This window comes from Fukomys damarensis, unplaced genomic scaffold (assembly GCF_012274545.1).
Source record: "Fukomys damarensis isolate Sample0158 unplaced genomic scaffold, DMR_v1.0_HiC HiC_scaffold_19, whole genome shotgun sequence".
NCBI classification, from domain to species: domain Eukaryota; kingdom Metazoa; phylum Chordata; class Mammalia; order Rodentia; family Bathyergidae; genus Fukomys; species Fukomys damarensis.
Window position 1 is genome coordinate 10561562 of NW_022900931.1, and position 25745 is coordinate 10587306.

The following is a 25745-nucleotide window of genomic DNA, read 5'->3' on the forward strand; positions in this document are numbered from 1 at the left end:
TTTTTTTTTTTTGTACCGGGGATTGATCTTACCTGTTTCTTGATGACAGTACATGTGGACCAGGTTAACCTTTCTCCCTAGGGAGCATCAACCACAGGAATTCAAAATTAGTGACTTGCAAAAAACCCAGAAGCATCATCTGTCTGCAGGGATGCCATGGGAGCCACCAACCCGTGATCTGGGAGTGGGATGCTCTTGGCAGGCCTTATAGCACATGTGCTGCGATGGTCTCAGCTCAGTAAAGCAGGGTGCTCAGGGCATGGGAATTGGAGCCTCCAGGACCTAGTTTAAAGCCAGCCCTGCCCCTAGCTGACCATGTGACGTGGCTGTGTAGAGCCTTACTTCCTTATCTGTGAGGAATCCGTGAGAACTTGGTGGAGGCCTCAGCAGCATGTTTCTCAGAGCAGGGCCTGTGCTCTTGTGGGTGCTGGAGTTTGTTATACTGAAGTAACTCCCCTTCTCTGTCTGGCCTCTTGCTGAGGTCTTTCTTTTTTTTTAAGGTGGCATTGTGGTGGGGGGTGATCATATGCTAGTCAAGCACTCTACCACTGAGCTACATTCTTTGCCCTTTTTATTTTGAGGCAGAGTCTTGCTAAGTTGCCCAGGCTTGTCTTGAACTTGTGATCCTCCTGCCTCAGCTTCCCGTGTGGCTGGGACTGTGGGCATTGCCACCCCACCTGGTGGTTTCTCTGTTTACCTTGGTTCCCACTGGAGATTCAGTGGGTGTAAAACAAGTCTGCTGTTTGTCCTTGCCTATGTTAGCTGGCTGCAAATGGTCTTCCTTCCCATGGAGGGGACTATTAGTTATTAAAATGCAGTCAGCTGGGATGTGACTCAGTGATACTGTGCTTGGCCCTGCCCAAGGCCCTGGATTCCATCCCCAGCACTGAGGAAAAAGACTCACATATAACTGAAATGCTTTCAGTGTTAGTTGTGGTGCCTTTGCTCTGCAGGCAGCATGCATGGCTTTGCTGGAAGTGGATGTGGTGGATGGTAATGGAGCCTTTTCTCTGGAATTCTGGCTGGAGGCATCAACTGTTTTGCTCTATACTGTTACTTCTCCTGCTGTTCCTCCTCTTCAGACGACCTCCCTCCCAATGACATTGCTAGGGGGAAGTTGATTGTCCCTGCAGTTGTTCTTGTGAAACCCCAGCAGGTGTAGAAAGAACATGGGGTGATTAGAGGTGCCACCACCTTCTTAGTCTGTACCTCTGCACACCAAGTTCTGTGTTGTGACCTTGGGAGCCCTTGGGCTACATGTTTGCCTGGCATTGTGGGCGGCGTGGCTAATCCTGCACCACAGCTGCTGTCTTTTCCTTTGGGGGGGTGAGGTCCTGGGACACGGGGCGGCTGGGCACAAAGAGCCTCTGTGGCCCATGAATGGAGTAGCTCCCTGCCGTGGCTGCGTGGGAGCTAAGCCAATCCCAAGTGCCTGTGCTTCCTTGAGGGTCCAATGCGGCTCCTTCCTCCCACCTGAGCTGCAGGCTCCTTCAGGACTCACTTACTTGATGGCATGGATCAGCCCAGAGAGCTCAGAATCCCTATCGGCCCCTCCTCAGGACCATCTGCCCACCCAGCTGCCCAAAAGACTTGCCCTAATGCCCCTCTATCCCCCTCTGCTGTCCCTGCCAGCTGTTTCTAAACATCTGGCTCTGTGGCACTCCCTACATGCATGACTATGTGTCCTTGGCTTTCATCAGGCAGGATTTCCTAGAGTGTGGGTTTTCTCAAAGCCCAGGAACAAAGTCTGATTGTATTGAGCTCCTGGGATGACTTTGCTGCCCTGGCCTTCCGTCTTGTCTTCACCCCACATTTGCACAAGGGGACACCAGAAGAGGTCCCTGCTTCACTCCCCTCTTCCGTAGAGCCCAAACTCACAGGCTGCTAATACCATATTCAGACTTCTTTACTTTAGAGCTTAACTGGTCTCTTGTGAAGAGGGTAGTTGGAGGGAGAGCAAATGATCGATTACCCCAGAGAGAAATTGAGAGTCCTGCCCCCTCTCCTGCAATTAGAAGAGGCAGCCAAACACTCTTGCTCGCATCTGACTCTGCTGCCCTCTTGTATGGAGGCAGCGTGTACCTGGCAGGTTCCTTTGAGTTTTGTCTTCACTCTGCTTGGAAATTCCAAGGATGCAGCCTTTGGCCAGTGCCTGGGAAGAGCATTTGTCTTCACACATCGTTCCTGGGAGAATCCTGTCTTTGGGTTCAGCCAGGAGTCTGGCCTCCGTTTTGGGGGAACTGGTGAAGGCACAGGTGGAAGGGGCCTCTGAGGCCAGCTCCTCCTGAATCCAGTGAGGAGTGGACCTCTGCCTGTGCCCATTTTACAGAAATGTAGGGAGAGGTGAAAAGACTTGCACTTGCTGGTATTTGAACTCAGAATATCTGATTCTAGGAGTCTGATTTTTAACTTGGTTAAGTCAGACTTGGAGTATTGGATGCATTTTAGGTGCCTCATGTTGAGGTTTTTGATCAGTTGAGTTCCCCTCCAGAGGAGACCTGGATCTTGGAGAGCTCACAGGACAGGAAAATGGTCTTCTAAGTTTTTGATGGATTTGCACAGTTTTTGATGGATCTCTAGACAGTTCCAGGGAGAGAGGCGCTCTCAGCGATCCACTGTCCCACAGAGGATTGGTTGGTCTAGGGGCATGATGAGTTTTCCCAGTGCTAGGGAGACTTAAGCTTGGATGTCTCCAAGAGTCTTTCAGTGAACGATAATTTGTGTTCCTGCACGGTTTTTCTGGGTTGCAGCTGAATCCTTTTTCTCGGTGCATCTCTCACGATGACAAACACATCTCTTACTGTATTGGGATCAGAGTTTTATAACTAGACTTCTGTCTGCCTTGCCACTGATCTTGCCTGATTGCACACTGGTCAACATACAAAGCTAGCAGCTGGGTGTGGTGGTGCATGCCTGTAATCCTAGCTCTCAGAAGGCTGAGGCAGGAGGACTGCAAGTTTGAGGCTATCCTGGCCAATTAGCAAATCAGCAAGACCCTGTCTCAAAGTAAAAAATAATTAAACAGGCTGGGGATTTCGCTCAGTGTAAAGACCTGGGTTCAGTCTTCAGTACTGCAAAAACAAAACTAAAACATGCAAAGCTGGCAGCCGTCGTGCAGTTTAGAGGGTGCTGAGAGAAGATACTGGTGCACTATTAGGTCTACATTAGGTCTGTGGGAGTAGAGCTCCAGGAAGTGCTTTCATATCAGGCTGACACAATGGGCTTTGAAACAGCAGATTCTCTGCTACAAATTTTGCATGCTGTGGAGAACCGTACTTCCTAACCCACTCCTCTTTGCCATTCTTTTCCTTAGACCTATTCAGGCCTGTTCTGTGTGGTCATCAATCCTTACAAGAACCTGCCCATCTACTCCGAAGAGATCGTAGAAATGTACAAGGGCAAGAAGAGGCACGAGATGCCGCCCCACATCTATGCCATCACGGACACTGCCTACCGGAGTATGATGCAAGGTGAGACCTGCTGTGGGCAGGGAGGCCCTCACCTGCCCTTCCCAGGGCTCCGTCTTCCCTGGGAGCCTCACTGATGCCTCTGCAGGCGCCAGTTCACACTTGGTGTCTCGATCTTGTGGCAGTGGTGTTAGGCAGTGGGTCATGGAGCTCTGTGGCTGAAGGACATGTTTGTTGGTGATGGAATGTTCTGGAAGCTTTAAAAAATAGTTTTTCTAATTATTTTCCCCGTGTCTTTTTGTTTTTAAGACTCTTTATATTAGTCATCTCTTCTAGGCCCTTTCTTCCATCAGTTACTCCCTTGTCTCTGTGTTTTCTCCTCATCCTTCCTTGTGTCTTCATAGCTAGAAAATGCCTGAGTATTTTTCTGTCTGTAGAAAGCATCCTGAAGTCTCTTGTGGCCTTGGCACCCCACTGGCTTGGCCATGCTCTTTGTCCCATCATGATGAAGCATTTTGGAGGGAGTGTCTGCTCCCCGCCTCCATTCTACCTCCTGTCACACCATGCGCCCCCACTCGGCCAGACCGACGGACAGAGATCACCCCTTCCTGTTTGTTGCTAAGTCCATTGTGCTCATGAGCTCTTCTCTTACTTCTCTGCTTGCTGGGGTTGGACAGTCTTGTCTGGCGTCTTGTGAAAGCCTGTCCTTCCCGCAGCCCTGTCAGGGCTCCTCTCACCTCACTTCCCTCTCTGCCTGTCAGTCTCTCATGGCACTTTATCCCCATATGTTGGTGCCCTTCTAGGACTCGTCCTCAGCCTCTGCTCCTCTTACTCTGAGTATCCTTCTGGATGCTGACTTTATTCCCTGAGGTGACTGCTGCTGTACTCACTGGCTGAAGATTGGCAGTCACCCAGTCACCTCCAGCTGCTTCTTCCCAATGGCCTCCTCCTGTGCTTCTCCAAGCCCAGTACTTGGGCTTATAACACACTCTGTCACGTCTTTTCCCGATCCGTTAACACTTTCTGTAGGTTTTTTCTCTTTTAGTGTTTCCTACCCCCATGACCCTGGCCTCAGTTCCGGCTATGGCCTCTTAGCCTACTTTCTCATGGAGCCCTCTCTTTGCTGCCACCAGCAGGTCATCTTTCTAGAATGCACATACTGAAATGTGCAAGGGTCCTCATTGCCCCAGAGATGACATTCAGACTCTCTAGCGGTGAGCTGTGTTCTTCATAACCATCCCCTGCCTGCCTCTCTGGGCTCCTGCTGCAGGGAACTCCTTGAATTTCTTGAGCAGATCTTCCTGCCTCAGAGAACCATCTCTCTGTGGTCCCTGGCAAATCCCTGCTCTCTTTTAGAAATTTGACTGCAGCTTCATGCCCCCCAGGGCAAAGATCTGGGCTAGATTTGCATCAGAGGCTGGCTATGTTTTATTTAACTTGAGTGTTACATTTTTGTTTATTTTTTGTTTGTTTGTTTTTGGTACCGGGGATTGAGCTCAGACCCTTGCACTTGTGAGGCAGGCAGTGGAACCACTGAGCCAAATCCCCGGCCCTGGGCATTACATTTTTATTTTTTCCCCCCTCAATATGGACAGAGGTCCTGTTTCCTTTCTATTTCCATAGCTTAGCCAGGTACCTGACATATGTAATCCTAACTCAAACCTTACTTTCTGGCAGGGTTGTACTCTCCTGTCTTGTATTGATAGTGGTTTTTTATGTACCCTTTTCTCTTTAAGCAGTGGAGTCTATCAAGCAGTGGCGGTAGTGAATCTTGTCCCGGGTTGATGATTAAAAGTGGCAACATGTATCTTTCACCATACCCACAGTGCTATGGAGAAGGTATTTCATTGTCAAGCTCATGAATTATGCAGCATGTACAAGTTTGGCCTAGCCTTTCACTTATGTTCACATTTATCAAAATTCCTTGCAGAAGCCAGCCCTTCAGTTTTACTGTAGGATGTCTGTTTCACAGTGCTAATGAGAACAGTTTGGTAGAAGAACATTCTGTGCGATTCCAAAAGAGTCTGAGTCTCTGTCTCTAGAGATTATGAGTCAGTTTTCTCCTGGCTGTCTTTACTGGCCTTGTGCAGGAAGTACACTCTGGGATCTTCAGTGACCTGAACTTCTGAGTGAGAGCATGTTCTCACACTCGGATCCCAGATTGAGTGGCTCTCCAGCTGGCAGCTTGCTTTCCTGTAGGCCATTCTGATAAGACATTGCAATGATGCAGAGTCCCAGGGACTGGGTTTCCAGTTGTCCTTCAGATAACCTGTGGGACTCTTTCCACAAGAGATCGGTCAATTCTTATGTGTTCAATTAAAAAAATCGAGGAAGGGGCCAAGGCTCTTGGAAAGAATTTGTAGGTTTGTGGGGAGTGATATGCAGAGAGCTGGGGCTTTCCTTTTTCTTGTCCATACCAAAATGGCCCTGATAGGAATGAGGGGCTGTCCCCAACTCCAAAGGCAAGTGGACAGGCATTTTCATCTTTTGCAGATCAACCCTCAGTCTGAGAGGTTCCCATCTTGCTTCTGCTTAGCACTGGGCTTGCTGTAGCTCTTTAGCTCCCATGTTTACCAACTGAGGACATTCGTAAGCTGTGCAAAAGTTCCTTCAGTGGACCCAGAGAGCTGTTAGCAACAGGTTTTTGGTTCTTGGGGGCAGGGAGGAAGCCAGCAACAGAAGTTGCCCATATTATGACAAGACAGTTCACTAGGTTTCCGAAAGGAGCTTTTGGCTCTTGCCCTAAAATCAAGCCAGTGATTGGTACCTCAGGTTGCAGGTGGATGTTGAAGTCTGTCCCTCCCTCTTTAGGAGTGCAGTCCTGGTGCATGCTGCCCACCTGGCTTTGGGGGTAAACAGGTTTGTTCTCTAATGCAAATCTTAAAAACCATGGCCAAATGGTTCCTTTTCTGCCTTTCCTTAAAACAAGAGCTAGGCAAAGATTTCCTTCCGGAGCTGGCCATGGCTTATAATATTCCTCATTTATTCTGCCAAATAGGGTGATTGGTGGCTTCGTCTGGGGACTTTTATGAGACAAGCTCTTTGACCCTTCCCAGGGAACTTCTTCCATCTTTCATCACTTAAGTCTGTCTAGTCCTGATTTCTGCTTGCTGACCTACAGCTATTATTAGTAGCCTCCCTTTTCACTTTCAAAAGCTTCCTTGTTTGAATGATAAATTATCTGTCACTCTGCCTGTTTATCAGACTAAATCAGGGTTTTCAATTCTGGCATTACTGATATTTGGGGGTGGATTAATTTCTTTTGGGGAGGTAGTGGTTTTGTCTTGAACACAGTAGGATGTTCAGCAGTATCCTGGCTTCCATTCACTGGAAACCAGCCACACCCTGTCTCTTCAGCTGTGATAACTCAAAATTTCCCCCAACATGGCCACCCAATATTGTCCAGGGCAGGGAGGAATGTGGCAGAATGGGCCCTAGTTGAGAACCATTCACTAAGCTTTGCAGATTAGTTTTACTCATGAGTGTCAATTCTGATATATCAGTAGTGGCCACCTGGACCCTGCTGCTGGCAAGGATTTGAGACTCTATGCAAGGGAAAGCTGGAATTGATCACTCCTGTTTGCCATGGGCATGGGGTGGGGCATAGCAACATATGGTACCCTGGATTAGGCTGTGGAGGTGGATGGTCAAAAATGCCAGGATGCTGAGAGATGTAGTACATTATCTAGTCACTGGAGGCTCTGGCAGCCCAGGTGGAGAGACGAGATGTGTTTGTAAATGGAGATCTGTGGCTAGCACAACTGCAACAGGTGTCAGGTGTCTTGGCATTCAGGAAAGTGTGGCTGCTGAGGGCTGTGGTGGTCGGGAAGGCACTGTGGAGTTCTGTCCCACAGAAGGCCTACAGGTATGTGTGAATAAGCAGTTACGGTGCAGCCCAGACCAGACATGCCTGCACAGTTTTGTTTGTTGTTCTAATCCCCAGCCTTGGGTTTAATTAAAGTTGTGGTGGCGTGGTCGGTCCACCCTCCCTGCCCTGGCTCTCCTGTTTGGTTCTTTCACTGCTGTGGCCATTAACAGATCTCCAGCCCTGGGAGTGGGCCATTCCTCAGGCCTCTGTGGCAGCACCAAAGGCTCTGAACTGTCTAAGGCTATGAGGGTGAGAGATCCATAAACTTGGTGCTGCTGCCCCTCACCAGGAGTAGGGTAGGTCCCAGGGTGGTTCTGGGGCTACCTCAGGCGTTCAGACAACAGCAGCTTGTGGTCTGTAAGCCTGGCAAGGCTGGAAAACGGCGCCCGCGGCCTGCTCTGGGGCAAGGTGCTCTGTGGTCCCCCACTGGGTAAAGGCTTATGTGCTTAGTTGGCTGGTGGAAAAATTTGTGTTGAGCCCACTCTCCTCCCCAACACAAGCAGAAAAGAATAAAAAAGGCCTCTTCCGTGTTAATTAGTTGCAATGCCAGGTTTGGTTCACTTTCAGTGACTGTGGTATTTTAATGAGTTCCCGGCATTTCTGTGGGAGACAACAGTAGGGTCTGCTTTCGCTCCAGGCCTGAGCCACTCTGAGAACTGTTTAACCCTTTGCTGTATCCACCTGCGCCTCAGTAGAAGCTGCATCAGAAGTGGTTGGTCGCCAAAAACTGCTCCACGTATCCAGTGAGTGACCACATTTCTCTTAGGGCTTGACTAACCTTCCTGGGTAAACAAGGAAAGGTAGAATTTTTGTGCCATCTTCTCATCTGAGCTCAGACTGTTTCACAGGTAGAGGGGCAGGCTGATATGTTAACTGACTTCTCCCAAGGCCTGTGAAGCCAGCCCCAGAAAACAGGGCCTCCTGGTTCTCTGGGCTGGCTCATGGTGTGCTGTTGCCCTTCACCTCCTCTGGTTGGTTCCTCTGGAGAAATCCCCAGTTCAGCAGTTAGGTGGAGTTTGGAGATTAGGGAGAGGAAAGGCCTCCTTTCCCCTTTCTGCATCCTGCCTTGTGGAACCAGCTTCTTCTCACGGGCTTTGGGAGGAAAGCTCTGTGTCCATCAGAGGCCAGGGAGATGCTCAGGGTATAGAAAAGCAAGATCTGCGCAGATTGCCAGTTCAGGCGGTGAGGAACTGGAGCATCAGGAAGCCACAGATGGGATGACTCTGCTTGGAACTGAGACCCTGCTATCCAGGCTGGAGTTGGGCCCTGTGCATCCCCGTGTGTGGGGGAGAGGCAGTGCGGGCTCACCCAGGAGCTCCATGCCCTGTGCCAGAGTGGTACAGCTGTTGCCCTTGCAGGCTGAGTACTTCCTGTGCTCCAGGCACCATGTAGAAAGACACAGTACATACAGGGCTGGGGTCCTGCACAAAGGAGGTTGCTTTCTAATATCTAGAGGCAGTAAATCTGCTTCTTGATGAGCATGTGATGAGAACGAGCATCCCAGCACAGAGAGAGGGGGTTTCCAGCCGAGGTTTGAGGGCTGCTGGGGTGGGACAGGATTTGGAAAAGGCCACAGTACTTCTGTAGGGTCAGCCCGCAGGGGAAGCCTGCCTTGTGGGCAGGAGAACATGAGGTGTGAAGTGAACTGATGGAGTAGACTGGCTTTGGTACTTCCTAACTGTGACCCGGCTGAGATGTGTCAGCTAACTAACTGGTGGAGCCTTTGTTTTCTGTCTGCCTTGAGTTTAAGGAGGTTTAGGGGGTGGAGCTAGAGAGCTGAGGAGCCACTGAGGGTGATGCTCAGGCTGTGATGAGTACTTACAGATGAGAGACTACAGCAGGAGACTGAAAACTCTTCTGGCTGAACTGCCAGCTGCTGTGGACCTTGCCCCAACTCAGTCCTGGTGTGTCTCCTTCTCCTTGTGTAGTGACGGCAATAACCAGATGCTTCCTCTGGTGGGCTTTAGTCTCCTCATGGAGACTCCTGCAGGCACAGGTAGTGACTTGGCAGAGCCCCTTCTCCTGCTATCACTGCTGCCCAGAGTAGATAGAGCACAGAACTGGCGGAGCCTCTGGTTTATCAGATCTAGTCCTGCAGCGTGAGGCCGCGGGCTGGCCCGGGGACACCAGGAGAGTGTTATGCTGCTCCCGAGTGGGCTTTCCTAAAGAGCCAGTGTGTTCGTCCCTCCGCTGTTCCTGCAGCCTGCTTTGTCCTTCTCCAGAAGCGCAGGGTCCGGGGCTGCTGGGTTATCTGGAAGATTTTCCTAGGAAAGGAACCCAGGGCTAATAGATCCTTTACAAGGATTCAGCTATATTCCTGTGCTTTGTTTCCAGTCCAACCCATGCAATCCACTGTGCTTTGCTCTGAGCTGGCTGAATGGGAGATTAGAGCCAGGTGACATCTTGGAACTTAGTACTTGGGGAGTCAATGAAAATTTGACCCAGTTCTCCCCCAAAACAAACAAGAATCCACCTGTAAGGTCGCTAACGCCGAGCTCTTTTGTGCTTTTGACCTGTGGTGAGATCCCCCTCACCGCCTGGTGCTGCTGCTCACTGGTCCTTTTTCCTGGATCTCTCGGGGTCTGTAGCCCAGTGTGCCAGCATTGGTCAGTGACATATTCTGAGAAAAGAGCTGCTTTCCTTTACCTTTCAGGTCTGTAGAATTAAGCTCAGTTGAGAACAAAAATAACTCCCTAAAGCTAAAGAGAGAGAAGCCAGCTGAAAGTCCGCAGTTATAAGCTTTCTTTAGTCTTAACTCATGCTGTTAGCCCATGTAGACTTCTATAGTAAACCCTCGAGCACCCATGCTCTATGGGCAGACAGAGCTGATTGGGTTGGGGTATCATTCCCTGTTTTTGTGACTCTTCACATAGCCTCCTCTGCCCGTACCAAGTGGGTCCACAAGTACAGTAGGGCACTGGTGGAAGCTGGAGGGAGAGGAAGTGGAGTGTGCTGGGGGCAGATTCTGCCCCTTCTCCTAGGCAGCAGGACCTCTGGCTTCTTCAGAAAGTATCTTCCCGCACCGTTACTGTCCATCTTTTATGTGGCTGTTCCTGTATCCTTGAACAAAGGTGACTCAGTTCATCCTAGGGATGTTGAGTTGTTCTCTTTGCAGGGCTGTTTGTGGGGTACAAAGGTTGTTGTGAATTTTGCCCAGCTATGTCAGTCCTGTTCCCTTGTGTGTGTCCCATTGTCCTTCTGCCCTCTTCACCCCTTGCTCCCTCCCTGAAAGCCAGCCCTATGCAGAACTGTGGTGCATTCCCCTCTGTCCAGGGTTCAGCAAGGGCCCCCTCCTGCCCTTTCTTTCTTTCTGTGCAAGGGGGATCTCAGGGAACAGTAGGCAGACCTGACCTCTGAAGCCCTGGGGACATTTGCCATGGGCTTTGCACTCACCTGTGGCTTTGAATTTCCTGCCAGACCTGCTGGAACTAGCTGTGCAGCAGCTGTGGATAATCTTTCCTCCCCACCTTGCTGCAGGAAAGGTGGATGTACAGCAGCTCTGGCCTTCCTGGTGGGTTCGCCTGTGTTCTGCTGATGCATTTTGCCAAGAGAAATGCTTGTTTGGGGCCTCACTCATCTCCTGACTTAATAGAAGTTAAGAATGATCCCTGGTTCTGATCATCCAGCCTGGTTGGGGAGGGCTGCCTGGCCTCTTCCCTCTGCACCTGGAGACCTGGGCCTCTTGAGCAGGTTCAGGCCAAGGTCCTTCCTGAGGAGCAGCGGGCCTGTGAGTAGAAGTGCTGGGCCAAGTCCAAGTGTCTCTGGCTTGCATTGCTGAGTGAGCATCTTCCCTGGTCTGGGCCTACCTGTGCACTCTGGAGACCACACTGTGTGCTTGGGGGTCCCTGGCTGGGACTTCCCTTTTCGCTGACCTATTACTGGGCAGGGAGGCTGCCAGGTGGCTCTGAGACATAAGGCCTCAGCCAATAGAAAGCAGTATTTTGTACTCATTCTCTGTCCCCTCTGTCTTCTTGTCATCTAAACTGAGAATTGGACTGGCTGTGGAGAAGGAAGTAGGCCAACTTGAAAGGCCATCCATCTCCATGCCTGAGTGTTGGTGGCCCTTAGCGGTACTGAAGTATGGGACCTTGCTGGCACCAATTGCCAAGGCTGTAAGAGGAGAGGAACTTGGGAGAACTAGGAATCCCAAGACCTGAGCTCTCAGCTGCTTCTGTGATCTGATCCCTGGCCTGAGACAACTGAACCAAATCTTCTTCCAGCCGACGTCCAAGGTCATATACTTCGTGAAGTGCCTTGCACATTGGCCTGAGGCCCAGATGCTGTATGGAAAAATGACTCTAGAGTGATTGGAGTCCACTGAGGGCTGCCTAGGTTCCCCATCCTGGGGGACACAAGGCAGGGATTACCATGTTGATGTAGCCTGCGCATCCCTGGGCTCTGCCCTGGAGCCCTCTGAGGTGGGCTGTTTGGGCCCTGTTTGTCTCAGATCATCCAGCCAGTCCCGCCTCACACAGGCACATCGTCCACTCTGAAGCTGCCCTCTCTTGTCCTTCTGGCTTGACTTGTATCCGCTTCTCAGGCCAGGGACCTAGTAGACCTGGAGTGGGTCCTGTGGGCAGTGCCTCTTCCAGCTGGGGCCCCCAAGAGTTTCTTGGTGGGAGCCCCTGGCTGGAACACCTGCGAGGTGCTGTCTTGTGTGTCTGGCCGTGAGTCAGTCCCTGGCAGCAGCTGCTGGTGAACCAAGCCCCACTGCTTTCCTCCTGTACTTCCTGTCAGGCTGATGTCACTGCCTTGTGAGCTTTGTGACCTTTTATGGATAAGAATCGGCTCCTGTCTTGGAGGAAATGAGTGCTAAGGCCCTCAGATGCTTGTACCTGCATCAGAATGTCAGTAGTCAGGTTCCCCTCCCCCACCTAAGCTGGCCCTCTGCATTATCTGGAAGCACCTGTCCACACTGGTGGCCTCTGTCACCTCGAGTGACCTTTTCACATAGGCCCAGTTTGGGGATCTTTTTGGATTGGAAATAAAATCAGGGCAAGGGTGGCTGGTCACTGAATATGCAACTCGTGAAATCCTTTCTGTTTCTGGAAGTGTTCACGGGGGAGCTCAGAGATGCAGAGAGCTGGGGTGGTTAAGGTTCAAAGTGTCTCCCTATGTTGAGGTCCATGCCATTTAGCCAATCCTCAGAGCTGCCCCTTCTGCGTCCCAGAGGTTGAGGGGGCAGGCACTGTGCAGGGAGACAGAGCAGAGTGCAGGACCGAGGGCGCCAGAGCTTCCTTCTCTCTAGCTGCCTTGGGTGTGTCTGGACCTGTGGTTGTCACACTCTGCTTTGAGGAACACTTTCTTCACCCACAATCGGTTGCTCAGATGTTTGGAAGATTTTATTGGGGAAAGGTTGCCTGCTGCTACTTTAAGTCTGAAAACCATGGCAGAAGACTCGCAGTCCTGTCTCACTCCTTGCTTGTTGAGATGGAACATGGCAAGAAGACGAAAGTCTCATCCCTGAGTATTGTGTATACCAGGATAAGATCGCCATGGTGGCGGTACACTCCCCTGGGGTTTCTCCACAGTAGAGGAAGGAAGGGCATTTTCAAATGAGCCTTCAGGGCCTAGGATTTGGCTCAGTGGTTCTGCTGCCTGCCTTGTAAGCACAAGGGCCCGAGTTTGAACCCCGGCACCCCCGCAAAAAAAAGCCTTCAGTTCATAGAGAACCAAAGGAGGACTCCAGCCAAAGCAAATGGAGCGGGCTGGACTCTTAAATGTCCTCATCTGTTGAAACGAACAGTGTGGGACAGGGCTGATGACACAAGAGCCACAGAGGATCCCCGCCAGAATGCACAGGAAGGAATAATAGGGTCAGAGCGGAATTCCAGACACCTGGCTATCCGGAAGGGAGACCTCTGGGCTCAGGAACGAATCCTGAACTTCTTTGGACAAAGGCTGTGCGGAACAGGGCATGGTCATTCTTGCCCTCTCTGCCTCTGAGGTTCTTAAGTGGCCACATGGTAGCAGACTAACCCCTACCATAAGCACCGTGAGGACTCCAGGATGTACTGGGCTATGCATGTGGTTCCTTACACAGGTGGATTTGGGGTGCTGAGTGGGGACAGGGGTGACAGAATAAGGATGGCCTCCCATTAAAAGTATTTGTCCCAGTGAGGTTTCTGACAAAGCAAATTAAGGTTGCCTTAAAGCGCGTTTAGTTGGTGTAGACGGTAGTAACTGGGGCTTAGGAAGTGGAGCTGAAAGGGAAAGGGGCAGAGCTGGGCATGGTGGGGTGGGGGAACTCGGTGGTGAACCTGGCTCTGGGGTTTTGGAATTTGGACTCTGCGGGCCTCTGTGTGTGTCCCCGTGAGTGTGACGCGTGCTGCGTGCGTCTGCACACACGTATGTCTGTACCTGTGCTCGCGTGCACTGTGTGCCTTGAGTGCATGTGGTGTGCACCTGTGTGTATGTGCCTGTTGTTGGTATTGGGTTTTGTTTGTTTGTTTTGTGATGGCGTCCCGCTGTGTAGTTCAGACTGCCTTGAGCTCACTTTGTAGTCTAGGCTGGCCTTGACCTACGTGTGTATGTGCCTGTTGTTGGTATTAGGCTTTGTTTGTTTTGTGACGGCGTCCCGCTGTGTAGTTCAGACTGCCTTGAGCTCACTTTGTAGTCTAGGCTGGCCTTGACCTTTCATCGGTCCTCCTTGGCCTCCCAGGTGCTAGGATTACAGGTGGTGTATGTGTCCGTCATGCATGTATGTGCGTGCATGTCCGCAGGCACTGTGCACGGGTGTGTCCGCGCCCACATGGGCCCATGTGTAGGCACGGCTGTGTTTCTGTGGACGGGTGTTCACGGCCTCCCAGGTGCTAGGATTACAGGTGGTGTATGTGTCCGTCGTGCATGTATGTGCGTGCATGTCCGCAGGCACTGTGCACGGGTGCCTGGGTGTGTCCGCGCCCACATGGGCCCATGTGTAGGCACGGCTGTGTTTCTGTGGACGGGTGTTCTAGGCAGATGTGTGTCCATCCCTGTGTGTGCACACACACCCATGTGTGCTGCCTCCAGTGTGCGCTGGGGGATCTGCTTCCTGTTCAGCAGAGGAGCCTCTGATGCCTCACATAGAGGAATTCCAGCCATCCCAGGGCCTGGGCTTGGAGGCCCTGGGAAAACGGTTCCTTCTGGAAGGGATGGAGAATGTTTCCTTTTATGGTAGTGCGGCCGTTGTGGCTCATGGCTTGCCAGCTTGCAGGTACATTCTTGCCTGCTTGTGGAGCGGTGACTAAACATGCCAGCGGCAGACTGCGGGGAGCTGCAGCGGGGGAGGGCAGTGCCTGGGGTGACAGAGACGTCTGCCCCAACCCTTATCAGTGGCTGAGCTCTGTTAGGGAGCCAGGGATGAAAACTGCTGACCTCTCGGCCTGCCCCTTGTCCCCTGCCGCCTCCTTCTGTCTTCCCGCCTATCTTATCAAGGCTCTGTCCTTGCCTGGCAGCCTTGAAGGGCTGTGGTTTGGGAAAAACAAGCCGAGGGGAAGAAGCCCCCTCCCGGTACCTTTCCCCTGAGTGGTCCCCACACTACAGCTAGGGGTAGGGTGTGTCTGTGGGGCCTGAGTGAGGAGCTCCCCCACCCTACCCCGTGAGTATTTCTTAGGGGGCGGGCGGGAGGAAGGCTACAGCTGAGGGGCAGCGGCTGCTTGTGACTGTGTTGCTTGTTTTCTCTTCCTGTCGGGCACCTCTTGAGTGACCAGCCCTGTGGCTGCTGAGATCAGGCATGCCGGGAATCTCACCTAGGGGAGGGCAGGTGAGCAGCTAAATCCATTTCCTGAGGCCAGGCACAGAGAAAGCCGTGAGTCATCCTCCCAGTGCCTCACCGTAGTCATACAGGCCCTGGCCCAGCCACGGTGCCCTTCCTGAGTGCCGCACCTGTGTTTCTGTCCAGTGCTGATCCTCCCTATGGCTTCTGGCACTGTACTCCTCACTTGGTCCTCCTGCTGTTCAGGCAATGCCACTGCCGCCTGCCAAGTGCTTTGTGCTGGGCCGGTAAACAGACAGTGGCCATCTGGGGAGCTCACTCTGCTCAGAGGGAACCTTGGTGGGTCTGCTTCATATGTTGTTTCTGTTTCTCACAATAACCCTCTAGAGGAGTCAGTACCAGATCTACTTTCGAGTTATGGAAACTGAGGCTGAGAGTAAATTACTTTGCTGCAACTGAGTCGCAAGGAAGTGGCCTCACGCCAGATGCAGGCTGATTTGGCTTGAGGGGTGGATGTCTTACACGGAGTGGGGTAAAAGGAAAAGAATGGGTTTGTGTTGAACACGCAGCCCTGACCTGGGTCAGCCAGGTTGTCTTCAGTGTCTGTCGAGCTTAGCTCTCAGTGTGGGGTACCGCTGCCCTCCCCGTTCCTAGGGACCACATTTATATCCTTTTTGCTAAGCAAAGAAGTTCATAGAGCTGGGGATAGTTGCTGACCCAGAGAACAGGCTGTCACGGACATGTGTCAGAAGCTGTTATTCATTCCACACTCCCCCTAAAGTGACATCATCAAGTGTCTCGCGTGCGGCGGACACTGTGCCGGTGTGTTTTGTGTGTCAGCGACACATGTGCCTTATCGCACACCACAGAGGAGGGGCTGGGGCTCAGAAGGCTTTGTACTGTCCCAGGTCCCATTGCAGAGCCAGGCCTTGTCGTGCCCATCCCCAGTCCCTGGACCCCTGCACGGTGTTCCTCCCTCGGTAGGGTCGGTGTTTAGAACATCCGCCCAGGGCCTTGTTTCTCGTGGCCTCAGCCCCGGCTTCAGACGCGTGCAGGCAGACCCCACCTTAGTGCTCAGTAAAGTGGCCTTTGGGAACCCTTCCACAGTTTGCCTCCTGCATGGCGAGAGAGACAGGGCTCCTTGGGTTTCATGGGCTCGGACAGGCAGCATGGTGGCAGTCTGAGCTCCTGGAGGGCAGGAGTGAATGCCCAGGGCAGTGCCATTTGTGAAAGTTCTGCCCGGAGCGAGGCCCACAGTCAGCTGTTGTGGGTGGGCTGTGGGGAGCTCCCACCACGGGGGTCATTTGAGGCTTTATGCCTTGTCTGGGGAATGGGTAGCTTTTTAGAGACAGTGGAGGGAAGCTTTTGAGTCTGGCTGAAAGTAACCTGATGTTTCCTTTCTTTCAGACCGAGAAGATCAGTCCATTTTGTGCACGTAAGTGTTTGTCTGGGTACTGGGGAGCCTTGTTTTTACCCTGGTCTGTTTTTGCAGTGTTGGGGATAGAACCCTGCCCTGTTGTTCTTACGGAAAGAATATGTTTACTCTGCTAAGACCCGGTGAAGGAATTCCATTCCCAGTTCAGCCCCCTCCACTTCCCCTGGGGACAGGACTTAGTGTTGTATGTGTGCTGCTCAGGGGTCCCACTGCACAGGAAGCTTGGTGTCACAGCCAGAGACTTCATTGGCTACCTCAAAGGAGGGCCACACAGGTCAGTGGATAGATTTAAAGCAGAGGAATCTTCACCATTGAGCCTTCGTGACTGAGTGAGGTTGGGAATTGACTGGCCTCTGTGAACTCAGTCTTCCCAGCTCCAAATAGTGGATTTCTTTATGTAGTTTTAGGTTGACTCTTGTTGCCCTCTGAGCTTAACACTGAGCTAGATAACCCCATTGCCGTTAATTGATAGTACAGAACATGCCTTTGAGTGAAGTTTCAAAGGAACATGTTTAAGTGTCTTTGATCCCTAAGTCAAGTGTCTTTGCCTCCCTGTTGATTCTTAAAACATGTGGTTGTGAAGGCTGCCAAGTGACCAGGGCAGGCAGTGGATGAGTTGACTTATGTCCGGCCTCTGGGAAATGGACCCTGGGAAATGGCCTGAGAGAGGATTCCAGAACTTAGAATGAAGTTGGCTGTTCCCCTTTTTACCAGTAGCTGTTGGGTCCCTCATGGGCACTCAGCAGAGGAGCAGAAGGGTAGCAGTAAACACGTGTTGGAGAGGGATGGAGGCCAGGGGTGTTGCTGCGTCTCAGCGAGGACTTCCTCGACTCTTGGCAGGGGTGAGTCTGGAGCGGGCAAGACAGAGAACACCAAGAAAGTCATCCAGTACCTGGCTCACGTGGCCTCTTCACACAAGAGCAAGAAGGACCAGGTGAGTGCCAGGCCACCCTTCCTGTCACTGCTTGTGGGTCCTTCAGTAGGGTGATGGAGGAGGACTTAATGATTGTGGCCTTGATTTTAAGTGAGGATGGTTTGGGGAACAAGGTAGAGAGACCTGCCCCCCTTTTGGAGGCAGCAGCATAGCGGTCTTGGGAGTGGTTGGGTGGTAGCAAGCTCATTCCGCCTTTGGTTTCCTAACTTCCTGAGTTCCTATGGAAACTGGAGCCATCCCAGGGTTTGCCTAGCAGCACTCTTGGCATTGGCAGCTAGTTGTCCTCCATCTCTGAGTCTGGAAGAGACAGCTCATGAGTTGGTTCTCAAGTCGACTGAGCCTCGAAGGGTCTTGGGCACCTACGTTTGAATCCCTTTTTCTTTTCCTTGCTGATGAAGTGCCTCTGGGTGGGCCGCTCCCCAGCAGAGAAAGAAAGGTTATTTGGAAAGTTGTCTCACTTCCATTTTTTCCCTCTCCCTCCTGATGGATTTTAGTGGGACCCAGCAGTGTCCTGGCTAGGTGAGCTGCACGTTCACTGCACGTTATGCACCAGGAATGCGTGTTCTGCCATCGCGTGCCCTTGAATACTGTATTTTTTTCTCAGCAGCTTTTCACTCCACACCTTTGTCACTTTCTGCAGCTAGAACTCTTCTTGTAGGCTTAGCACACTGACTGTCTTGGGAAGGAGGGGCTGGGTGTGTTACACAGTGGCCTCTTGTGCACTCTGAGGTGGCAGCTCCTGCAGGATGGGTACAGCCTCATCACCTAGCTGTTCTCAGAGCGCTGGCCCTGCCCAGGTTTCCGCACAGCTGTCATGCCTGTGGGCTCTTGGTCTCCTGGAGCCCCACATGCTCAGTGGTCCTGACCAGGTGCAGGTGGTCAGCTCCTCACCTGCCATCTCTCTGCTGACTGGCGACAGTGTCTGGAAGCCCCACACCGGGGTTTCCCAGGGCGGGGCGGTCAGTTTTAAGCATGACTGTGAGGTGCTCTGTCTTCCTCAGGCACACTTAACGTGCCTCGCGAGATCCAAGTGCCGTCAGGTGCTCTCTGCTGCACGGTGGCTCCACCTTACTGGCGCACTGTGTGCTGCAGCATTCATGAGTAAGTCGGGGTGTGTCTGTGCATGCAGAACTGGGGTGCGTCTTGCACAATATCCTAATGCATACAGTCCTGTGGAACCAGACCAGAAGTAACTGCTCAAGTGCCAACTTCTCAAGACTTTCTGAAGCTTTTTCCATGAGGTGTCAGGAGTTATATTTAGAAACTAATAAAGTTTCTTTTTTTTTTTTCTCTCTCTCCATCCCCCATTTTCCATTCTTTTTAGGAGGCCTGTTATAAAAACAGAGCTGGGAGGTTAGGAGTCCTCTAACTGTGGTTTTCCATCTCTGAGTTTGCAGTAAAATCCATTTCTCAACTATTTATTGAATGCCTGTTATGTGCCTGATTCTCAGGAGGGTGACACTGGGAGTTCCTACCCTGGAGACAGAACCACAGTTAGAGAGCAATAAAATGGACCCATGTGCCTTATGTCTGGGAGTCCAGCTGTAGAGGACAAGGCAGGTCCTGAGTACTCCATGAAGATGACCTTCTGGGGGGCCGGGGGATGATGGGGGAGTGGACTGTCAGGGTGGCAGTGTGTGCTGTGCACCCTATTCCTGACTCTGTGTCCAACTAGAGTGATTGAGTAGGTTGCCTGTGGCATCCAGTCCCTGCCCAAGCCCTCAGTGTGACAGGCCATTGACCAGTTTGGTTGATTTTCTTGCCTGAAGCTGTGCTGTAGTTTTCCACATACAGTGAGGGCACAGGGCACTCTTGAACGTGGCTAGCTGTGGTTGTAGTTGGAGGCATGTCTGGCATCTCTGGGAGAGAGCTCTCTCTCTCTTCCTTACAGTGCATGAGGTGACTCTTCCAAGGTTGGTAGAGCTGAACTTGGGCGACAGATTGTCCAGGTGGACTCCTGTGGTTTGAGCCAGGCCCAATGACACCCACCCTCTTCGAATGGTTTTTGTGTTCTAGCTGGAGCCCACTGGCAGAAATATGTCCCAGTGAGGCCTTTCAGAAACTGGATAGGTAATTTCAAATTAACAGGCATACACCCCCTCATCATTTCATGTTATTCAAATTTCATTGAAAATTGAAAGTTTCTTCTGTGCCCATCTAGATGCTTGTGAAGAAAAACCCTTCTATAGTAGCGGTCACCATTGTGAGCAGGAAACTTGGTGCATCAGAGCTGCTGCCCCCACCTGGTCCAGCCATCCGGGCCCCCCCACCCCCAGCATGTGTTTCCAAATGGAGGCCTCAGCTTTGCTTCAGCTGGGCGGCACAGGCTCTGGGAGGGCCACACTCCGCCTGTCTGCAGGAATGGGAGTGGCCCGGCCAGCCTGGCAGTCTGGCGTGTACTTTGACGAAAGCACTGCAGTGGGTGGGAGCAGCTCCCATCCAGATCTGGCTCTGTGGGCTGCCTCGGCTGACTGCCCAGGCCCACCCCAGGCCTGTGGATGGGAACTCGGGGTCTAGTTAGTGCTGGTGCCAAGTGCACACTGGAACTTGCTCCTTGGCCTGGCCCTTCAGACCCTCCCTCACGAGCAAGGTACCAGAGGGGCTCCTCCACTTGTTCATGTGGTCCACAAGTGAGGACTTCCCCAGTCCTTTCTGGCCTCTGATGGCCTCCAGACTGGCCAGCTGCCTCCAGAATATCCCTTATGTCCTACAGATGGGTGGCACCTGTGTTCTCCTGGGCCTCCTCCTGCTGCTGCCAGTTCCACTTTCTTCACTCTTAGGCAGCTGTAGTTCCTGTCAAGGCCTGGCTCACTCCATCCTTGCTAATAATGCAAAGCGCACCAACCCTGTGTGAGGCTCTTCCCCCTGGAGGGTCCTGACTCATAAGGGGAATGAGATCCTGTTTTCCTCAGCCCAGGATTGGTTATTGTCTGGCCTGCTGTGCAGGGCAATAGCTGCTTCCAAAGCTGACCTGACCTGACTGGGTAGAGCCCCGGTGTGGGGCTGACAGAGGTGAGGTGGGAGACTTGAGTTTGGCTTCTGCTTTCCTGTTGGTGACTGGATAGCCTTGGACAAAGCATTCCTCCTCCCTTTACCTCTACTTGCTCTTCTTTTGCATCCTGCCTGCCCTGAGTGTTAGGAGGATCAAAGGATGAGAGGGCACGAGGGTGCCTTTTGTCAGCCACAGAGCACCAGGAGTCCACAAGCAGGATTCATTGGGGTGTTTTTAAGTAGCTTAGACCCTGAGGCAGGTCTTGCTGGTCCCATGCTGGTCAGATTCTACCTCGGGTTGGGGGATGGCAGGGCAGGGGCTGGTAGGCACCGTGGAGTGTTGAATAGGACATAGAATAGATGAGCTTGTGCCTTTTGTGAATCTCATTCCCACCTCTCCTTGACCTACGGAAAGGAAAAAGGAATGTGGGGACTAGAGACAAGGAGGCAGTGTCCACATGGGATGGAGACTGTCTGGGAGAAGGATTGGAGCCCTGGTATCTCTTCCTAGTCCATGCACTGCTTTCCTAGGTGCTGCTCCAGGCCAGGTTCCTGAGTCGTGAGCGCTTCCTGTCTCACCTCCAGGGCCGCTGCTTTGTCAGTCCATGGATCAAAGCTCTCAGGACTTTCCAAGGGCTGGCAGCAGGGTCATACTTGAGTGATAGGAGTCTGGCACGGTAGCCACCACAGCGCTCGGAAGCTGTGTTCCTGGCACATTGGGCCTGCATCATGGCTGTGCTGCCTCCCATCCACAGGCAGGGCAGGCTTGGCAACCTGAGCTGCTGGCTGGATTTCACTGAGGCTCTGGGTTCCTTTGCAGGGGGAGCTGGAGCGGCAGCTGCTACAGGCCAACCCCATCCTGGAGGCCTTTGGGAATGCCAAGACTGTGAAGAATGACAACTCCTCACGATTTGTGAGTAGCAGATGGCAGTGCTCCACCTGGGCCAGGACCCTTGCAGACCTTCTGGCTATGTGCTCTCCCCTCCAAACAGCAAGGCTCAAACCTGGTGCTTCCTGGTCCAGCAGGCTGGATGGGGTGTCTGTCCCATGGGCCTACCCTTTCTCCATTAAGGTGGCCATAAGTAGTTTCTTCAGCCTCCTTCATAAGAAGTGGGAAAAGCTTGTAAGCAAGGATTGCAAGTGGTCTCTAGAGTGTCCTAGTTAGTGCCCAGGGCCAGATCACGGAGAGAAGACTGCAGATGATGGGCCATTGTACCTCCTCTCTGTGGAAAGGGTTGGGCTAGACAGGGCAGTGTGGCACCTGAGTCCAGCAAGCCACATAGGTGTAGCTGCCTCTTGGTTCTCTCCCTCCAGCCTGTTCCCACTGATACAAGAGCAGGGTCGGGCTTTCCCCAGTCTCTTCCTCGCTCCCTCTCTGTCCAAGGCAGGGCCTCTGATCTCTTGATTTGTCTTTCCTTAGGGCAAATTCATTCGCATCAACTTTGATGTCAATGGCTACATTGTGGGTGCCAACATTGAGACTTGTATCCTTGTGGTCCACTGGAATGAGAGGTGGGGTCTGGGTGGAGGAACTGGCCTCCTTAGAGAAGAAGCTGCTTCCCAATTCCAGCACTTTGTCCCTTTCAGGCCTACCGTGACATACCTCTGTGGAGTTGGGGAGATACCAGGATAAGCTCATTGAAAACCCAACATAGACCTTGGAGGTTTTTTTCCCAGGCAAAATAGGGCTCTGCTTGGATTGGGAGGAACTACTGAAAGATTATCCAGTGCATCCAGAGGGATGGCATTTGGGTAGAGGCTACTCTGTCTCTCCTGTGCCCACATTATGGCCTTTGTTTGTGGTGTTTCCAATTGTCAGGAGGGGCCCCTGTAAACAGACAAGGCTCTCAAGGGTATGAGCTTCTGTTCTGCATGAGCAACCCTGCCTGAAGGATGGAACCAAAGCGGTTTGCTCTTGCTGTTTTGCCATTTTGTGTCATTTTTTTCTTCTGGTGATGTTTGGTTCCTTTGCATGGGGAGGAGAGGAGGGAGGTTGCCTTCCTTCCAGCATGTATTGTTCCTTAATGTCTGCAAAGATCTCTTGGAGAAGTCTCGAGCCATTCGCCAAGCCAAGGAGGAACGGACCTTCCACATCTTCTACTACCTGCTGTCTGGAGCTGGCGAGCACCTGAAGAGTAAGTTGTGGCCCCAGGGGTCCAGGGGCCATGTGGCAGTGGGGATGTGAAAATGTTGCCTTGGTTTGGGGAGGAGAAGTGAAAGTGACTGCTGTCCTTGGGCCTTCCCGAGGCGGGGCCTTCTGTTTCTGAGCATGCCAGAGGAAGGCACATCGCTGGGCCTGTTGCAGACGCAGTGCCCATCACAGGCCCTGCTTCTGTTCTGTGTTATGTGTGGGTCACTGGCATGCTGAGGAGGTAGCAGGGATGTGACTCTGCAGTTTCTAGGGCATCCCGAGGACCAGCGGCTGCCCCTGTCTCCAAGCCTCCAAGGTCCCAGCATTGACAAAGGCATTTGCTTTCAACACCTCACTGACTTGCTTCCACCTCTGCTCCTCACAGCCGACCTCCTGTTGGAGCCATACAACAAATACCGCTTCCTGTCCAATGGGCATGTCACCATCCCTGGGCAGCAGGACAAGGACATGTTCCAGGAGACCATGGAGGCCATGAGGATTATGGGCATCCCAGAAGAGGAGCAGATGGGTAGGCTGGCCTCCTGTGGGTGAGGGAGGTGGGGAGGCTGGCCAGTGCTTCCTTGGGGAACCTGAAGTAGCTAGTGGTCTGGAGAGAGCCTTTTCTTGGCTCTGATGCTTGGGGCTTCCTGTGAAGTAGAGGAAGACCTTTAGGGGTTGGAGCTTGAGGTTTGCTCTGATTGGCACCACAGGCATTCACACAATGGGGTCCAAGGGTGGTGTTTCACGGTGGGGCCTGGCCCACCAGCCCTTACCATGCTGATGGTGGGATAGTCCTGCTCCGTCTCCGCATAGAGTGGAAGGGGCTGGGGACACCCACTATGAGCAATGGACCTGAGACTTCTGGTTCCCTAGAGGGAGGGTGAAGAAGACCTCACATCCTCAGCCTGCTTGAGGCTGAGTCTGTAGGATTATGGGGGATGAAGGGATGCCCCCTGTTCTAGCTGTGTTCACCCTGAGGCATAGTGTGTGTCATGGGAGAGTGCAGTAAGTGTTCAAGTCAGAGCCATCTTTGCTCAGCCATGGACCATATGTAAATAAGCGGGCATGACTGTGTTGCAGTGAAACTTGATTTGTAAAGGCAGGCATTGGGTCCGGGGCCAGAGGCACGTCCTTGTCCAGATTTAGAAGTGTGGAGTGTTGTTACCAGTGCTCCTGTCCGGACACAGAGCTGCCCCAGCTGACTGGCAGGGAGGTGGTGCACCCCTCAGGCCAGCTGGGCCACCTCATGTCTTTAGTCCAGACCCTGCACCTCTGGGACCCCAGGGAATATGGTGCTGCTTCTCGGCTTGCTGCTTAAAGATCCTCAGAGGAGCGGCCACCCCCATGTGGGCTTCATCTAACCCTGTGTGCTTCTAACCTGCCTCTGATCCCTTCCAAAGGCTTGCTGCGGGTCATCTCAGGGGTTCTTCAACTCGGCAACATCGTCTTCAAAAAGGAACGAAACACCGACCAGGCATCCATGCCTGACAACACAGGTAACCCCGTGGGCCTCTCACCTGAACGATGGGGACAGGTGCCTGGATGTGGATTTGCTCAGGAAAAACAGTTGCGGAAATCTCACACCCTCTTAGTTTTGTGTTTGTTTATGGGATGTGAATCCTTCGGAATTTTCTGTGTAGATGTGAAAAACACATGAACATTACCCATGTGCTTTTTCCCCATAGTATAAGCATCGAGGATGAGCTAGAAAAACTGATTGAATGGATCTGGGCTTTTCTCGTTACTTTCTGAGGCCAAATCACTTGTCTTGGATTATTAAAACAGTGATTTCTGCTGTGGCAGAAAGTAATCCAAGCTTTGCCCATGAACACGTCAGGATGTACCATCACATCCTATCAGCCACAGTTTCCTTGGGCTTTTGCAAGTGACCCCATTATTCAGCCTTAGCACGCGCTTCTTAGGGACTTTCTAAAAAATCGAATACAAGGGTATGTGGCCTATGTAGGCTGTTTCTATGGGGCCACGAGTGCCGTGACTCTGCACTGGGCTGGGCCTGCCTCCTCTCAGTTTTTGGGTAGGATGGGACCCATCCTAGCACTCATGTGGTCCCTCCATTTAGGACCCTGCCCTAGGGCTGCCACTCCTGCTGGCCTGCACCATGGCACTGCTAACGAAGGGCCTGGTTCAGTAGTCCTGGCGATGATTGCTCAGTTATCTCTGCAGCTTTCTTTGCTTGCCCGTTGAGCAGAGGACTTGTTCTCTTGGGTCTAATTAAATCTTTACCCTGTCCTTATTTATTCTTTGAATATATCAGCTGCCCAAAAGGTGTCCCACCTCCTGGGCATCAACGTGACTGACTTCACCAGAGGCATCCTCACCCCGCGCATCAAGGTGGGACGAGACTACGTGCAGAAGGCGCAGACCAAGGAGCAGGTGTGTTCAGCAGGGCCAAGGCAGTGCTGTGTGAGGCATGTGCACGAGGGTTCCCTTGCTCAGTCCTTGACCCCGGGTGCGGAGTGTGATCAGACTGGCCCCCGAGAAGTCCAGTGAAGGCTGCATTCAGTGAGGTCCCACCGTGTCTTTCAATGGAGTTGACATCTCGACTGCTCGGTCGTTAGGGATGCAGGCACATCCTGTCTCTATAGAGCGAGGACTCCATGCTTCGGTAGCACAGCTCCTGGTGCCAGAGTGGCAGCCTCCTGTCCTCTAGCTCAGGCCCAGCTGCTGTCTCTCCACCACCTGCTGCCTGGCTGTGTGTGCAGGGACAGGAGTGGGAGTCTCTGCGTCTGTGCCAGGCGGGCTGCCTGCTGCCCCTGGAGCCAGGGACCTCCCAGGCCAAAACCGCTTTCCCCTCTGCTGGGGTTTCTGGTTTTAGTCACGGTGCCTGTTGTGGATATTTTAGTACCAGTCTTATTTCTCAGTACTGGGAAGATCACCTGGATAGTCCTTTTTCTAAAGGGAACCCGACCTCAGGTGCTGACAGCCTGTGGTTGCTTCTGTGCCATTGCAACAGGTTAAGAACATCACCATATTTCCAAAGACAGTGTACACCATTATTGCTAGCTGTGTGCGGTTTCCAGTATTTTAGTAGAAACTTTGTTTTTTAAATTATGAAGATGCTATGTAGACATTTAAGAAAAAGCAAGAGTTGAGAGAAGGAAAAATGTCACAGTTCTATCCAATTATAATTATTGGGCAGCAAGGTTTTTGTTTTGTTTTGTTTTTGTTTTTGTTTTAATTTACAGTGGTAACTCTCTCTGTTCATGAACTCAATTCTCTCTGCGATTCTGGCCACAAACTGAACTGGATGAGAACCATAAGG

General features: G+C 52.2%; 1 protein-coding gene across 2 annotated transcripts in view; it reads left to right on the forward strand.

Moving 5' to 3' along the window:
* Positions 1–25745, forward strand: part of Myh9 (myosin heavy chain 9) — a 57434-nt gene that overhangs the window by 2240 nt on the left and 29449 nt on the right. For both annotated transcript variants that reach the window (XM_010613884.1, XM_010613892.1), the window contains exons 2-10: positions 3314–3470; positions 16379–16406; positions 17247–17340; positions 21152–21244; positions 21752–21815; positions 22368–22466; positions 22848–22991; positions 23863–23958; positions 24738–24856. In XM_010613884.1, coding sequence (XP_010612186.1) covers positions 3314–3470; positions 16379–16406; positions 17247–17340; positions 21152–21244; positions 21752–21815; positions 22368–22466; positions 22848–22991; positions 23863–23958; positions 24738–24856 — 894 coding nt within the window. The remainder of the gene's footprint in view (positions 1–3313; positions 3471–16378; positions 16407–17246; positions 17341–21151; positions 21245–21751; positions 21816–22367; positions 22467–22847; positions 22992–23862; positions 23959–24737; positions 24857–25745) is intronic.